Source organism: Crocodylus siamensis, chromosome 10, assembly GCF_052110815.1.
Source record: "Crocodylus siamensis isolate JL-2025a chromosome 10, ASM5211081v1, whole genome shotgun sequence".
Lineage (NCBI taxonomy): Eukaryota > Metazoa > Chordata > Crocodylia > Crocodylidae > Crocodylus > Crocodylus siamensis.
Window position 1 is genome coordinate 60,016,953 of NC_143404.1, and position 16,526 is coordinate 60,033,478.

At 40.1% G+C, this 16,526-nt stretch overlaps 1 protein-coding gene across 1 annotated transcript in view; it reads right to left on the reverse strand.

Moving 5' to 3' along the window:
* Positions 1–16,526, reverse strand: part of B4GALT5 (beta-1,4-galactosyltransferase 5) — a 52,482-nt gene that overhangs the window by 13,701 nt on the left and 22,255 nt on the right. Inside the window, exon 2 of the mRNA XM_090064668.1 lies at positions 4,969–5,103. Coding sequence (XP_089920794.1) covers positions 4,969–5,103 — 135 coding nt within the window. The remainder of the gene's footprint in view (positions 1–4,968; positions 5,104–16,526) is intronic.

The window sequence follows — 16,526 nt, forward strand, 5'->3', positions numbered from 1 at the left end:
TGCACATGGGGAGACTTAAAGCCAGGGGTACAGAGAAGTGGGGCCAGGGACAGCTAGGGCCACTTCAGTTCAGTCTCACAGGCTTTAAATGCAGCACATGCAGCATTTAAAGCCTGTGAGACTGAACTGAAGTGGGGAGAGGCAGGGACTTTGCAACCCTCACTCCTGACACTGGCAAGTTGAAATGAGTGCCCACAGGTCCAGCCACAGCTGACAATTAGCTGACTGTCAGCTCTGGCCCCTGGGACTGCACCAGGGACTCTAACAGACTCAGGTGTAATCTAGGGCTGAAGCTGACAGTCAACTTGTTGTTGCTCCCAGCCCCAGGCCAGTTTGAGTCACCAGTGCAGTGAGCTGACAAATCAGTTGACTGTTAGCCCTGGCTGGGACAGCCCCAGGTCCAGTCTGAAGGGCTTCCTCTGGTGGGGATTTCAGACCTCACCAGGAGCCTCTGATCCCCCATGGCACAACAGTCTAGCTACAGCTACTAGACATGGAGTCTGAAAGTCCCTGGTGGTGAAGCTGCCTTGGTGCATTCCTTAAAGCTGTCTGGGTGCCACAGACCAGGTTACCTCTCCCCATGGTTTAGGTCTGAGCACCAAGGAAGTTTTAAAAGGCATGCCTGCAACTTGGCTGTGGGTACACTCGTTAAAACTCCTCATGTACCAGGACCCATAATGCAAGGCATGGGGAGCTGAGAACTCCCGGCTCCCCAGCTGTCTCTTCCACAGGTGCTCCTGGAACTTAAAAAGTAGGCATGCAGTTGAGGATCCCACCTGCACACCTGCTTTTTAAAAGGTCCAGGGTGCATTGAGCCTGAGGATACACTCCCTGATGTCAAGCCCACAGCACCTCCCCCTCCCCCAATCTGCCTCTGGGGATTGGGTGGGACTGCTGAGACCAGGAGCCCATGCTGTCCCTAGCCCAACCACACAGCTGCACCTTGGTTGCCCCATGCCAGATCTCGATGCTCAGAGGAACATCAGGATCTGTTACAGGTTAGTCCTGACATGCCATATGTTCAATTTAAGGCATGATACAGACAAGCCACAAAGACTTTACACATTATAAGTATAATATCTTTGTGGCGTGTTTGCTGTATTATCATCACACTATAAATTCGCTTCAGTATGTGGCTGGGTTACTATTTAAGGAGCAATAAAATTTTAATTGCATGTGCCAGGGCCTTCAGTGATATGTACTTCTTTAAATATTTCTATTATTTTCAGTCTTTACAATAAAGCTAGTGTTTACATTCTTTCAAACTAAACACTTCAGTTTTTCTTATGCAGGAAAACTTTCCCTTTAATTATTTTGGGTTTTAGTTGCAGAGAAAAATATTTTCTTTGTTTACACTAGTTCAAACTGGGAGTTGAAAAGGCAAGAAAGATTTTTTCCCCCCCCATTTCCACCTGGTTTTTATTGAGAGACTGCAAGAAAGCAAGACAGCCCATGAACTTGGAAGTTGTGGGGACAGATCTTGAAAAGGATGTATATACACTTACAGAAGGAGAAAGGCAGCTTAGTGGAATTTCTAAAGGGTAAAACAGCTCCTACAAAAAGCAAATGGACTTGAGGTATCCAGCCTGCTTAAGAACATCTGAAATCCCAGTAGGTCACCTATCTCCATCTATAAGAATGTGAATATCTTTGTTTTTGATCACTGTGGACCAGATTTTCAAATTGTCAATTCTCTAGGTATGTTTAGTAAATCAGTTTTCAGCATATCAAGCCAAGTTTTGCATTTACTTTCCCTATGTATCCAGCACATTCAAAGTATTTTGTCCAACAAAAACAAATTCTAGTTCCCATGCCAGACTAACAAAAATCCAATAAATAAAAAAACATTTATTTTCTAATAAAAGTGTAACGGGTAAATCTGAATCAACGTATTTTAAGATGATAATTATTCAAATAAGCATAGGTAGGTGTGATATATTCTCCTTGTTAGGTAAAATACAAAAGGTTATATTTGGTTGCAACCAAGCATGTTTAAGTTTTAACAAATGAGAATGACTCTTCAGGAAAAGAAGCAAATGTGACAAGTTATTTAAAGGGGGGGGGGAAAGAAAAATCAATCATTTGAAGCAGGTTCTCTGTGTGTGGACTTAAAATGGTTAGAAACCAAACCAAGCCACTTTGCACTAACCCACCATTCCCCTTCCAGTATTTCAGTTTCCTTCCTTAGGTTAATATGTGGCATCCAGTGTCATTAGTTCAGTTCATCCGTTAGATGGTGTAAGTATTACCCCATCTTATTCAAAACAAGAGAGCAAGAGAGCCCACAATGGACTTGCAAATGAACACAAAAAGACCAGCATTTTAGTGCCTATCTTGGGTGTGTGGTATTATGCTGATCAAATTTAAATAAACAAATTACCATTAAAATAGTGCATGTACTACGTGCTCTGTCTTACAACACCCAGCTTGGCTCTCTACAGATATATTGTGCTGCTGTATGATGTCCTCTCTGCACTTGTGGCCTCACATTGATAAGTATTGCATTCTGTGCTTGCAGAAGCTGTAGTTCATTTAAAAAGGGACTTAAAATTTAGTACCCATTACTGAAGAACAACAGCTTGCTCTGGACAGTGAGGAGGGAGTGCTTTGTAAATAAGCAAGAGTTGTTGAAACAAAGGAAGCATGTTGGAGGCAAGAAATTTAGTGCAGGCACATACAGCTCTGTGAAGATCACAGTATGCCTGGCCTTCCAGGTTTCCCACTTCAGCACTAAGCTGCATTGCATCCTTTATTATGAAACAACCTCTGTTTAAAATTATGCTATCCCAAGCATAAAGTTAGGGAGACTGACAGTTAATGTGGTGTGGTGTAATCTGAAATGTACATCTGAAGTCTATCAGAATTCTATAGGACTAAGGCGACCCTAATTCAAGTTTATATATTTGGGCCCTTATCACAATGCTATCAAATGCCTTCCAGAAGTATATTGATACGAACAGCATCTGTCATGTACACTTTTTTTCTTTCTTCCTCTTCCCAAGGGAAGTTTGTATGAAGATATCGGGTTTTTTTAAAATCAATGTTATTTACATACAGTGTGCTGTATAGCTATATTAGCAGGGTCAAAGTCAAAGAAGTGTGTCTTAGAATAAAAAGTGATGGCCCTGTCTCTGTTTGGGAAGGCAGACAGATCTCCCTAGGCAACAGGTCTGAGCTTTGAACAGCCTCATTCACTTTAGTGGATATTAACTCAAATGCCAATGACACCAATGTCAATATTCTTGCCTTCTAAGAATAATAAAATAGCTACAAAGGAGAGGAATTATTGTGAAGATTTACACCCGTTTCAAAAAAAATTCAGCGCTTATCCTGGAAAGATGCAAATAAGCAGCTAATGAAAGGCATAACCCACATGTCTATAAGAAAATGTGTAAGCCTTTAACATGACATGAAGTGAACAAGAAAAAGGGGACAGTTAATCTTATTTCTTTCCCTTCTAACCACAGTTTAAACTCCCACAAGTTTGAAAATAGATTAAAGGAACTTTTTTCTGAAACTTAAAAATGGAGTGAATGGATTGAGTTGATGAATCAAAGTTAACTTTTAAATTAGGCAGATGAGACAACCTATGCGACAAGGGAATTCACTTGGGGGCATCTGAGGACTTTCACTCCTCTATTTATAGCAGTCAATCTAACCATAGGGGGCCAGAGCCTTAGAAATGTTGTGACATCTTAGACCTCACAGAAATTCAAGAGATTTCAAGAGATTAAGCTGAGGGAGGACCTTGGTTTTTGCTCATAAGGAAACCCGTCTCAAAAAAACCTCCTCCCTCATTTGTCTTCACTACTGAAACCCAGAATGTACTTCCTCAGAGCTGTCAAGCTTGGCTGAAATGCACTAACACTTACTCCAGCATAATGTTAGAACATAGCTAAAGTCTTAGGAAATAATGACTCATTCAGGTGTCAACAGTGAGAAGGGCAGTTCCAGTGGGAAATCACAGTATAGTGTCACCTTGCCCTGCCTTGTTTCAGTTATAGGAAAAAAATGCCTTGATCTCTCCATTATAAGTAACTGTTTACTGTGCCCTGTCTTCCCTAGCAAAGGCTTGATATAACTTTACTACAAACTTCCTAGAGTAGACATGACTAATAGCTGCAAAAGAGGTGGAGGAGAAAGAACGTGAATGTATAGAGAGGGTCATGTCATAATGGAATTACAATACTTGACATAAGAAACGACGTCAGTACCTCCAACTCCATATTGCTAAGAACCTGGATCAACTATTAAAGTTTTGTCTTGCAATGACAGAAACATGGGAAATAGGAAAAACTTAATTCAATTTGGCTCACTGGCCACGGTACAAGTTGATGTAACCTTTTGTATTAAAACTATTAGCTTAGTGTTCAGATGCCCGAAGTTGCCAGACCAGCACTCCCATTATAATTAATTTAGTAATTAAAGATAGGGGCTTGCTATAGTTGGAATCCCCATTTCAATTCCAAATTCTTCTTGTACTTCCAGCTGAACTTCAACGACCTATTTATGTTCTTCTTACACATAAAGCAATGAAGCTTATAAGTACATGTTCTTCTGTGTACCTGGAACAGTGACTTATTCAAGCACTTATGAGCATGCCTAGTCAGATTTAAAAAAAAATCAAGCCAGACATGCATGTGGTCAAAGTCTGAAAACAGAGATTTTTGAAAATGGGTTGTTGTGTTCGTCCTACAAGAAAACAAAATAACTTTTCAGGGTGCGCATGTTACTTGTACATCCCTGGAAAGCAGAAGGATAACAGTCATTTTGGATTTTGTAAATACCCCCAAATTACTAGAGGAATCTGAGGAAAAGATTGCACAGAAAAAGGAAAATAATATCCTCCCCTGTTTTGTAGTGACCCATATATATTCAACTCCTTCCAGAAAAATGGTCTGAACTGACTCATTTTCCAATGCTAATGGAAACACTAATCAAAGCTACTTAATTACTAAAAAAATGTACCTGAGTCATTTACGCTGCTGTTCCTCTTAGCATAGGCACTACGGACCACCTGCTCATAAACCTGAGCTCCTATTGTTCTCATGTTTTCGCGAATCATGATGCCTTGGGCTTGCATCATGAAGAGGTAGGTGTTCACTGCAATAGAAAAAAAAGATCAAAATTAGCAGCAATTTCTTTCAAAAGCAAAATTCAAATCATCAAGCCTTTTTAGAGCCATTTGGTTGTGCTTTACTTCAATTTCCTCTTGCCAAGACGTTCTCTAGAGAACATCATGCCGAGGTTACCCTGCAAGGGACGGGAAACGTCACGCATTATTTGAGAAGATGACGTCCAAGGGACATTTTGAAATATATCTGAGAACAAAAAGGATTTATACTCTTAGTCCTGTTAACCCAGGGACCATACTACATTCTGAGGTTGCATTTCCTGCTAGCATCCAGTATCACTGTGAGGTTTTCAAGTAAACCAAGAAATATCAAGAGTACTTTAAGTGAGGACTAGGGGGTAAATTAATAGGATTTCTGAATAGAAGCTCTCCTGTGACATGGTTACTAAGAAATCACTGCATGAAGATAGAATTAATTTCATTTTCATATAGCCTTCAAACTCACCCTCACACAACGCATTAGTCAGTGAACTAAAGTTATAGCTCAAAGGTGTCTACAACAGTGTTATATTATAGCCTTTCAAGCAGCCAGTTTACATCTAAGCATTGATACTGACAAGTTTCCCACTTCCATTGGGAAAAAGCTTTACGGGTTTTTGTTTCAGCAAAGTTTTCTTAATATTTGCTTATGTGTACCTTCTGTCTCGCACATTAATAGTTGTCCCTTGCCATAGTCAATATTTATATTATGTCATTCCACTCATCCCTGGAACGATCATTGAGAAGAGGGTGCAACAACCTGAGTGTTATTTGACACCAAGTAAAGGTCTCACCTCTGTAGTGTCAGAATACATAGGTTGGAGGAAGTCTCTTAACCTTACAGTGCCAGCTCTGCTTTTAGGGAAATCTTCCCTCTCCTGCTCTAATCAGCTAAAAGAATGCTTCCCTAGGTGGGCACTGCTGTATCAAGAGAGCCTTTTTCCTTGTTGCCCAACAGCCAAAGTGATAAGATTTTTTTTCCTACTGCAAGTCTTCCTCCTGCTCCAAATTCTTTTATTTTACTTCTCAGAATCAGGGAACTGCCAGCCCATTTACATTTCTGCCAAACTGTCGTGCAGCATTGGGAGAACAAATCATTATGCAAATACTATTTGTTACACGCCCCATCCTTTTAATCCATTTCTTCTGAACTGCAAGAAATTCATGTCCCATCTTGCCATGTGTCAGAGCTTCCTTTCCCCTTCTGCCAGGACGTATCACAATTCTAGTTCAATTTAAAATGTTTGTAATTCAGTCTTTAGAATGAAGTGGAAAGAAAACAAAACACAGCCAGAGAGCTCAATCCTGCACTGGTAAATGATCAAGAGTACTTAAAAAGGAAATCAAAAGTAGTTAAAGGAAAGAAAAAAAACATTTACCAAGGGAGAGTAAAACAAGGTGGCTTTGTTCAGTAGAAGTAAGATCCTTGCAGAGAGGAAGCAACAATTCAGAATAAAGAGCCGCTGGACAGAAAGAGTACTGCTAGGAACGCAAACAGCGGGCATTGGTCTTCTATCAAAGGGGAGAGCCTGTTGCAGGAGAAAGACTAACATGTTAGAACCAGAAAGCCCGCTGTTCATTATGCGCCTTCTGGGTCATTGAGGACACAGGTTAGGTAGGTTACCCAAGGGCACTGTATTGGAATCAGAGTGCAAGGCTCTGCTCTGAAGTGAGATAACTGTTTAGGTCTAACTAACAGAGAACCATGCAAGGTTACTCTGACCAAGTGGGGTATTTATTTAATCCACATTTTAGCTTTTTATGCATTAGATTCTAAATCAACAATATATGAATGCTCTTGGAAAGATGAAAACCAGCCAATCTGTCCTGGTCTTCAAACATTCATGGTCAGAAGAAGAGTCAGACTTTCAAAAACAAGCTATTCAAATTACTGCCTCCAAGGCCTGAATATCTCATGGGATTAATAATTACATTGGGAGTCTTTCACTTACAGGTCATTGTTTCAGGTACAATAGCCACAGCACTTCCTAAACAGCCTAAAGATATACATAGGCTACAACCAGCCCCAGGGGTCAGAGTAGTGTTAGCTATGCCTGTGTGAGCATGGAAGAAGAGATTTTCAATTGTGTTAAAATCTAAATAAGCTAACTTGATTTTCTGGGTGCTGTCTCTATGGGTAGGAATAGTTACTGACTGGTAACAGTTTAATAGCCTAACCAAAATGAACCTTCATCCCTAGTTTAGTTCAGTGGATAGGCACCTACTATTCAAGGCCATCATAATAAATGGTACTAATTAGCCTCTTTGCCAACAGTGCAGGCAGAGAACAAGCAATAAACAGTCTTAGAACAAATACTTTCCTTTTAAAGAGATCCCTGCAGCATGGGGTGAAGTTCAAGGAAAACGTCAGTTAAGATAGTCTAGGCCAAAGATAAATGCAGTTAAAATTCTACAGAACGCCCCCCCCCCCCCACACCTAAACTGAACACTATTCCAGACCAATTAGCCTGTCAACTGCTCATAAAAGTCAGTAGAAACAAAAAAAACCAACCCCCCGCCCCAATCACTCAATCCTAGTTCTAAACCAGGATTCCACCAGATCCTTTGAAGGGTGCTGCAAGGTGCACGTAGATAAGCAGATAAAAGCAGTCTCAGATTTGTCCCTGCATGTCCAGTCCCACATCCTCACTGCTGGCCACTCCGCAAAGAGATAAGCACTGCAACATATCAAAATCAGGTGCCACTTAATTCACAAGAGTTATGGAGGGGTGCCTGGAGTCCAGAAATGTTGAGAACCACTGCTCTAAACACTTGTTCAAGCCCAGGGCCCTCAATGTCTTAGCTATCCCAACTATTCAGTAGAATTTGAACTGTTCCTTCCTTAAGGCTTTATTCATGCTATCGAGTCCTTGATAAGCTCTCTCATAGGAAATAAGTCTTCTTTAAAGGGTTTGTAGTCATTCAATGGCACTACTAAGGAAACTAAAACTAAGTAAAAATGAGAAGGACATCCAGCAATTACTTTTGTAGAATTGTTCTTAATGAACAAGGACAATTTTCTCTAGTAAGACTGTCTCAGCTTGGTTGCCAAATCATTTGAAAAGACCAGAAGAACTGAATTTCCTGAATGTGTTAGTTTTGCACAATTCTAATATTTTAACCTGAATGATTTTGTTAAAATAAATACTTGGGGCTTGTTTTTACAGAAGTATTTGTGGCAATGCTTTGCTCACCTGCAGCATCCACCCCAGAAAGCGTTGAAATACAACTGGTAAGTTCTGACAAGTTGTATTCTCTTCCCCTACCCCTTCCCTTACAGGAAAGTAGGGTGGAGAGATGAAGGAACTGATCTAAGGTAAGATTAAGTAACTTCCACAACATCACACAGCAAGACAGAGGGAATCAGAATAGGATTGCTGACTCTCAAGCCTTTTTAAAATAATACTTTCTTGCAAGCTGCTTTTCTCCTCAGTCATTCTATTAGGGCATGATGTGTAAAAGGAATTAAGCAGTTCCATTTTCAGAAGCAATACAGGCTGAAAATTGGAGACAGGAAGAAAGCATGGTTCCTCCTTCTCTTATGAGTACACAGCATCCAAGATGGTTGTTTGCGCTCAATGTCAAGGGGGTGTGGGCTTCAGAAATGCAGTGAAGGCTGAGGGGGGACCTGGTGACTGTCTATAAACTCACTAGGGGGGACCAGAAGGGTTTGGGAGAGACCCCGTTTCCCCTAGCGCCCCGTGGCATAACAAGGAATAACAGCCACAAATTGTTGGAGAGTAGGTTTAGATTAGACATCTGTAAGAACTACTTCACAGTTAGGGTGGCTAGGATCTGGAACCAACTTCCAAGGGAAGTGGTGCTGGCTCCTACCCTGGGGGTCTTTAAGAGGAGGCTCGATGCCTACCTTGCTGGGATCATTTGAGCCCAGTTTTTTCTCCTGCCCAGGCAGGGGGTTGGACTTGAAGAGCTACAAGGTCCCTCCGACTTGACTTCTATGATAAGCAACTATCATAGCTCTCAGAGAAAGATGGAGAACACCAACTTATGAATAAAAAGAGGATATGACCATGGTAGGAAGACTGGAGACAAGTTATTACTATGAAACTGAAGAGGACTAGAATAGTTGTAACCAAGGAAGTAAAATCTAATTGCATAACCAATGCTTCCTGTAATAGTTTCTATAGTTACTAGAGTAACAGTTGAAACTATTACTAAACACCTGCCTACAGATGTGAAAAAAAACAAAAAACCTAAAAAGGCACTTTTACTTTACTTTAGCTCAACGCACTTCCCATCATCTGTATAGATCAGGCCCCTCAGTGAGGCTTTTTGGAGCTTTTGTCAAAGCCGATTGAATCAGCTTTAGATAAAAGTGCCAAAAAGCCCAGCTGAAGTGCCGGATCTACACAGATGCTAGGGAGCCAGGTTGAACTGATGTGTTTGCTGTTTTGCTAAAGCACTGTTTGTTTGGTTTGGTTTTTGTTTTGTGTTTTTTGGTTGGTTGGTTGGATTTTTTTGTTTTTGTTTTCTTGGGGGGGGGGATTCACATCTGTCAGCAGCCTCAGTGACCATCTGCCTCTGCAGTAAAATCCTAAATGACAAACAGTAAATCACCTGCACCATCTCTCTGTGGTACTGTGAAATAATCTTGCCTATCACATTTTGATAGGGCCTGTAACTTTGAATTGATTTTCTTGTTGCTAGAAACAGTTACAGTAGCCACTGCAGATACTGTGAAAACAGATTGGCACAAGAGCTTTTAAGCAACGTTGCATGTCCTTTATTAAAAGCCAACTTATCAGGAAACTTCGGCTGCCTTACAAAAGCCCACAAACATTAAAAACCCTGTCTACATTAAGACAGAGCACCACTGGAAAAGTTTAACACCTCCCAATGTTAAATTCCTTCCCATTCCTTACAGAGCTTAGCATAGAGGAAGAGGTGAAAAAGACCACAAATCAGTTATTTTAGATAGAAAAAATGCACAGCATAAACGCAGCAATGTTAGAAGGCTGGATTAAAATATGCAAAGACAAGAATGACAATCTTCCTTCCTAAATTAGATAGGAAACAGTAAAAGTCTTCCTGTGTATTTCAGGCTTCAAAAACATTTGGTTTTTATAGATGTCAGGTTCAGTTTAATTGTATACAATAAGAGTCCAACATTTACATAACTGTGGTGACACAGCTGTCACCCCTCCATCTATCACCCTTCCATTTATCATTTATTAATCAAGTTATCATCCTTTGCTGCCCTATTTATAGCCTTAAGCTGGGCTAAAAATCAACGGGACAAAGGTGACAAGCAAGTAATTATACAGAAACTCTTACCTATACTTGGCAAGTAAATCAAACTGCATAGGCTCAGAGAAAGAAAAGGAATCATAAAGCACTGCTTAACCAAAAAATGATTATTGGGTGTTGGTGAACGAATACAGTTTAAAAACCTGAACTTGTTTTCAAGCTTAAGTTATAAGGGTTGATAATTGTTTCTGCTTTGAAAAATTGTTTGTGACAAGCATGTAGTCTGTTTCCATAGGAGGGCCAGAAAATTTCTCCAGTAACTCCTACATCCAGCTCATAACTGGTTGAGCCTTTTAAATATACCTTCATCCAATCTTGAAATAAAGAATTCAAGAAATCGAGGATGAAATACTTCCCAAGTAATTTCCAATGGTTAATTTAGAAACTTTGTAATTTCAGAAGAACAGATTTCTTTAGGAAAGAGAGAGTGTGGCAGGCGGGAGGGAGCAGGACATAAGTCTGCATGTTCATTTTAATGTGCTTCCCCACCCACCTCCAAGAACCTCAAGTACAAATACATTTCAATCTCATACCCATGAAGTAGTCAGATTTGTGATTAAGCCCAGGACTAGGGAAATCAGAATTTAAATTCAAATTGGATTTGATGGGTGGCCCTGAGCAAATAATCCCAAAGATGTACAGAATGTAGCTTTTCTCCACTAATAAAAGGAAGGAGTAATGCCTATCTACCATAAATTCATTTATTACAGAACACATTAAAACATTACATTATAAACTGTGTTTTTAATGTGCTTTAAGTGACTTATTTACAGTTTATACCAAACCAGTCAGAAAGACAGCCCAACTCCCAGTCTCTTGGTGAAATGATCAAATGTTTTTTTATCAAGTGTGACAACAATATAAAGAAGGGAATAACATGGAGCAGGCAACAGGCATTTACCTGAATTAAACCTTACCTTTCTAAAAGGAGGGTGACTCTCCTACTTTAATTATGATCAGAAGATGCAAATATACAGTAGTTTCCTGTTTTACAGTTATTTCCTCCCCAACATACAGTTATGCAGATCTTGCTCTGTATACTGAGGGCTGAAGTGAGAGAGCAGATATATTCTCTACTGTGATTTCTATTTCCCTCCAGCCAACCACACTCTCTCTTTTAAGAAGAAAAGGACATAATAGCTGCCAATCGGATTTCTCACTAAGCCAAAGATAGTAATGCTACTGTGTCCAATGAGGACTTATGGGTATTACAGTTAAAACTATAATGCTACAGACTCATTTCAATGAGCAGCAAATTGGTTGTTGACACCTTATCTTTTCCAAAAGTGATGGCACCAGCATACTGCCAAGACTGTGGTTCCAGGCAAACATCTACAACTCAGCACAAATGTCTTAAGACATGTGAACTCCAGAGAAGTTTCAGTCCCAAACACTCTAGCAGATTGGTTCTTACTGTGTAAATCCTTTCATTCACAGTATTGATTCACCACCATTCTGAGGCAGAAAGTGATCTTTCTTCTGAAGAATGATTTGAGTTGATTCCAGTGAACACAGTTTAAATTAGTGGAAGAGGAAAATGCCAGGCTACAAATCCAACTAACTGGTCTTTATCCACATTCCTAAGGCCAGAAGGTGGTAAAAAGACTGCAGGGATGTGGGGAAGGACACACAAACTGAGAGCAAGTGTACATGCAAGACAGCACATGTGTGAGCACTACAGTTTGCTCTGACTGGATCCAGGAAGCAGTTTGGCTAAGCTCCTAAGACTCTCTCCTGCATGGATACCAGGTTGTTTCAACACCAAGAGTTAGGTAAACTGATTCCTGGATCTAGTCAAAGCAGAATGTAGATTGTTTGGGATAATGCAATGGATGATAAACTCCGTTACCCCAAGAGTTTACCTTTAAAACACTGAGCTCTTTCAGTTTAACCTTTAAACAAAATTCCAGATACAAAAAAAGGTCTTCAAACATACTGAAAAAGAGCTCAAATGGATTATTTTTTCCTTGTTAAAACCACTATGTTTCTTCACTTGGTCTTTCTAAGAGATACTGACCTTTGAGGCCCAGAATCCACAGAAACGCAGAGCATGACCAGAGTAAAAACTGAAAAAAGAGCAACTCATTTCTAATTTAAAGTGCCTGGCTGTATTACATACAAATTTTAAATGCAGCAAAACAATTGTAATCATTAACTTGTTAAAATCCTTTATATTAGAAAGAGATCATCTATGGCCAAAAGAGATAACACAGTATTTTTAGCCGGGAAGGTTTTAACGTTCTAAAGGGTTTATCTAGTCAACTAGATTAAATAAAGATTTGCTATCCAATTCAATCCTAGTTTCATCACAAAGTTTTAGCACCCCAGCTACAAAGGAGAAACAGCTTATGGCAGACAATAATTTTGGATGCTCCTCATCCAGGAGAAAATGCACTATTTTTTTCAGCTGTGCATTTTATATTCAGTATTGCTCAATAAATGCATCCAAGTTACTACAGGCTTGCTACAAGGGTTGCAACTAAAGCAGCCCTTTTGAAAACCAAGGAGTAAGGCACCTGGTCACTGCTCAAATAATAGGCATGCCTTGCTTCAATGAGGTTTTTAGGTCTTGGGCAGATTCTTATTAAGTTTCTCTTTGATCTAAAATAGGTCTAGGATTATAAGGTTTTGCCAACAGAGCTCTGTCAGTCAAGAAGTGAAAAGATCATACCCTTTTCTGATGAAACTATGATGGTAAGCTTTCTTGCATGGATGCTGTTTCACCAACTGAAAAGCTGCAACCTTAATTGATATCACCTAGAAAGGCACTGCTATGCCAGAAGAAAATCCCCTTTGTAGTCACACTCTGCTTCTACGTTAGGGGGCCCTGCTGACATTGCTCCATTAAAATAACTACAGTGCCCCAGGTCTCAGTGTATTTGTAAGACATTATTTATCTCATACTGTTCACACCAGTAGTTTATTCATCCCTACCTCACGAGCGCTTGCTTCCATGTGTAGACAAGCATTAAGGTGCTTACTCTGCTGGTATCCAAGTGTCACGTCATGGCACAAGCTATTACAAGGCTCCTCCTACTGAGGAAACGTTTATTCCCTAAAAGTCATATGCACTCTAGCCATCTCTTATGAGTGGTGCTAGGGGCAGATCCTGAATCTCAAGACTTGAACTTGCAGAGTTTCATGCAATCTGTCGGTGAAAAATTGTTTGTATGTTTAAGGCTCTGTTATAGAAAAAGGACTTTGATTTTGTTTGCCTTAACTAATGATGCAGCAGCAATTGCACCAATTTAGTTATCTTCCCTTCATGGTTTTACTACAGGCTTTAATAGTTAAGGTGAATAAGTGATCATTTTCTTATTAGTATATTTTTTCCTACATGTTCTCAGCCCTATAACATGAAGTTTCTCAACTTTCACTGATGAATGCAGAATGCTTCCAGCTTTAAGTGCAGGCTGGGAAAGGGCTTTTTATTTTGTTTTGTTTGACTACACGGCTAGTTGTGGCCTGCAAATAAAATGAAGAAAGCCTCGTGCCTTCTCCTGCAGCACCACTTATTTTTCCCCAAGACAGCAAAGAAACCAATTTCTTCCCATTTGCACAGAATATCCATTGGTTCAAGTGGCGAGTCCACATTGCCAGAGACCAAAACAAACAAGAATGGGGCTTGCACAGCAGAGAGCTCCCTAGAAGCAGAAGTGGAGAAATGAAATATTTATTTTGGCTTTCAAACAAACAAACAAACAAAAAACACACAGCAAAACCCCTCCCCACATATTTGAACGCTAATACAATTAAGATAATGCAAAGTACCAAGCTTCTGTGCAAGATTTCAGAGGGCTTATTGTCAGCAATGATTAACTGGAGCCTGAACAAAACCACCGCAGCTGGTGCATTTGCTTAGAACAAAGCAGCTGACAGTAAAAAGATCCAACCTTGAAGTTCTTGCAAAAAGGCTGTCGCTAAACACACAGTTGTATAAGAATACTAATGTGATAAGACAATTATTAAAGCTTTATCTTGAATTATGCAGACTTTGGATATTTACCATTTTAATGCACTTTTCTTACACATGGCTGATAAATCTACATACTAACAAGGTCCAAATTACTGCTAGCAGCTGGGTAACAGTGGGATAAAAAACAAGCGGTTCTGAATTACCTTCTACCTCGTGGCTAACAAACATGCAATTTTATGTCCTGAAACAGCACATAACTCAAAAGCCGTTTGTTAGGGATCTTCCAGGACAAGACTCTCAAGGTGGTTTAGCAACTCTTGCTTAACTGTCAATTTTAAACTACTCAAGTATTGAGAAAGTGGTATTTCTGGTTTGGGTCCAGCATTTCCAGTGTTCATTATAAAAAAAAAAAAAAACAGTATTCACAAGAGGTGGCCTTGTAGAACTATCATGGTTCCCTTTTCAATTCCCCTCCCCATCCTTCTGGCCATGGAGAGCCAAGTTTATCAATACTTCAGCCCAGACAAGCCAAACATGGCCTTGTAAGACTGGCATAATGTCTCCTTCTCCAAGTCAGAGGCACAAAACCATGAAGAAACCAAGCTCTACTGGACTTTGCCACTGCCAGTATACTTATGGCATTGTGCCTGGTCTGATACAATTACAAAAATTAACTCTACCTAACATTTAATTTAGCCATTAACAAGGCTACTCCAGGGAGTAACAAGGCTACACCAGGGAGGGATACCTCTGTAGCACTGAATAATAACCAAGCCTCACCCAGAGGATAATTAAGACATCACAGCTGGCAGCATCCTCCACAGCTAAGGCACTACAAAATCCCCAGTTACTAGAAATCAGTCAGCTAGCATGAGTATCGGAGAGCTTTTCTGTTTCTATATGAATAGGGGGGAAAAAAGCAAAGTAGAAACAAAATGCACTGACATCATCCAAGATATTAAATACTTCTGCTGTGCTTCAAGGAGCCAGGATAGATTGTGTGCATTTCAAGAAATTAAACATGAAAGTCTGGATAGTAACTGGTATTCCTGACAAATATGAACTTGATCAAATATATTTTGCGGTTCCAAAATCTACCTGCAGCTTCAACTGAATAGGGTGCTTGCCTCCTGCCCTCTACTATTTCACAGCACTGCAATAATTTAAACTGTTCCCACATTCCAATCAAGAGGAAGGCACATTTCATTGTTGCAGATGTCCAAAATAGACTCTTAGCTGCCCCACAGTATGTTTGTGATCCTTATATGAAAGGTACTGGAGAAGTGCAGAACAGAGCACCTGTGAAAACATTATTAAATATATGCTAAGCTTTTAAATCCACTTTAATTGAGCAGGTGGGTCCATCCCCATCTTTCATTTCTAGAGATGCATGGAGCTGAATGGGTCTGCTGTTTTCGTACTTCCACCAGATCTAAATACTTTGGACTGTTCTAGAATAGAATTGTTCAAAGAAAGTCCTAAGCATGTGTTATTCACAGACAGATGCATCATGTCTCAAAGAGGCTACAATCTACCTATCAGCTACCCAAGTGGCCACTCTCAGAGATCATGACAGGACAAGTGAAACAAGAACACATGAGGAAGTTTTAATTAGCATCACTAGGCAACCCGGAGCAAGTGCTCTGGAGAGTGCACCTACAACTAGGAAATATTATTTTACAAATAATTTCAAGCCCTCTCTCCTGGAAATCCTTTGGGAGTATGACACTCAAAATCCAAAGAATATTGGGAAAAGGACAGGACAAGAAAATTCAGTCCACATCAGAAGGGGGTCAGCAATAGGACAACCCTGAGAAAGCAAGGAGGACCATCAACTGATGCCAGCTGTGAGCTTTTATCTGTATTACATGATCTAAGCAGAGAACTTACAAGCATCAGGGACCAACCGCAGCATCTCACACCTTACGCATACAAAGGCACAGGCTGTTCCTGTGAAGTGATAGGATAAATAAAGGTCTAGTCTGAATAACTCAGATCTTTAATTACATGGTGATCAATGGAGAAGTGTGGTGGTTCTAAGGGATGCCAAATTCTTGACTCAAGACAGCCAAAAGCCAACACTCATAATGGCGGGGGGGGGGGGGGACACCAAACCTTTCCAATGTCTGCTCCCACACACACAACACATCAAAATCCTAAAACAAATAGGCAGTAAGTTTTGCTCTCCTAAAAAGTAAATCTTTCCTGATGAGAGAAAGAGAACAGTAG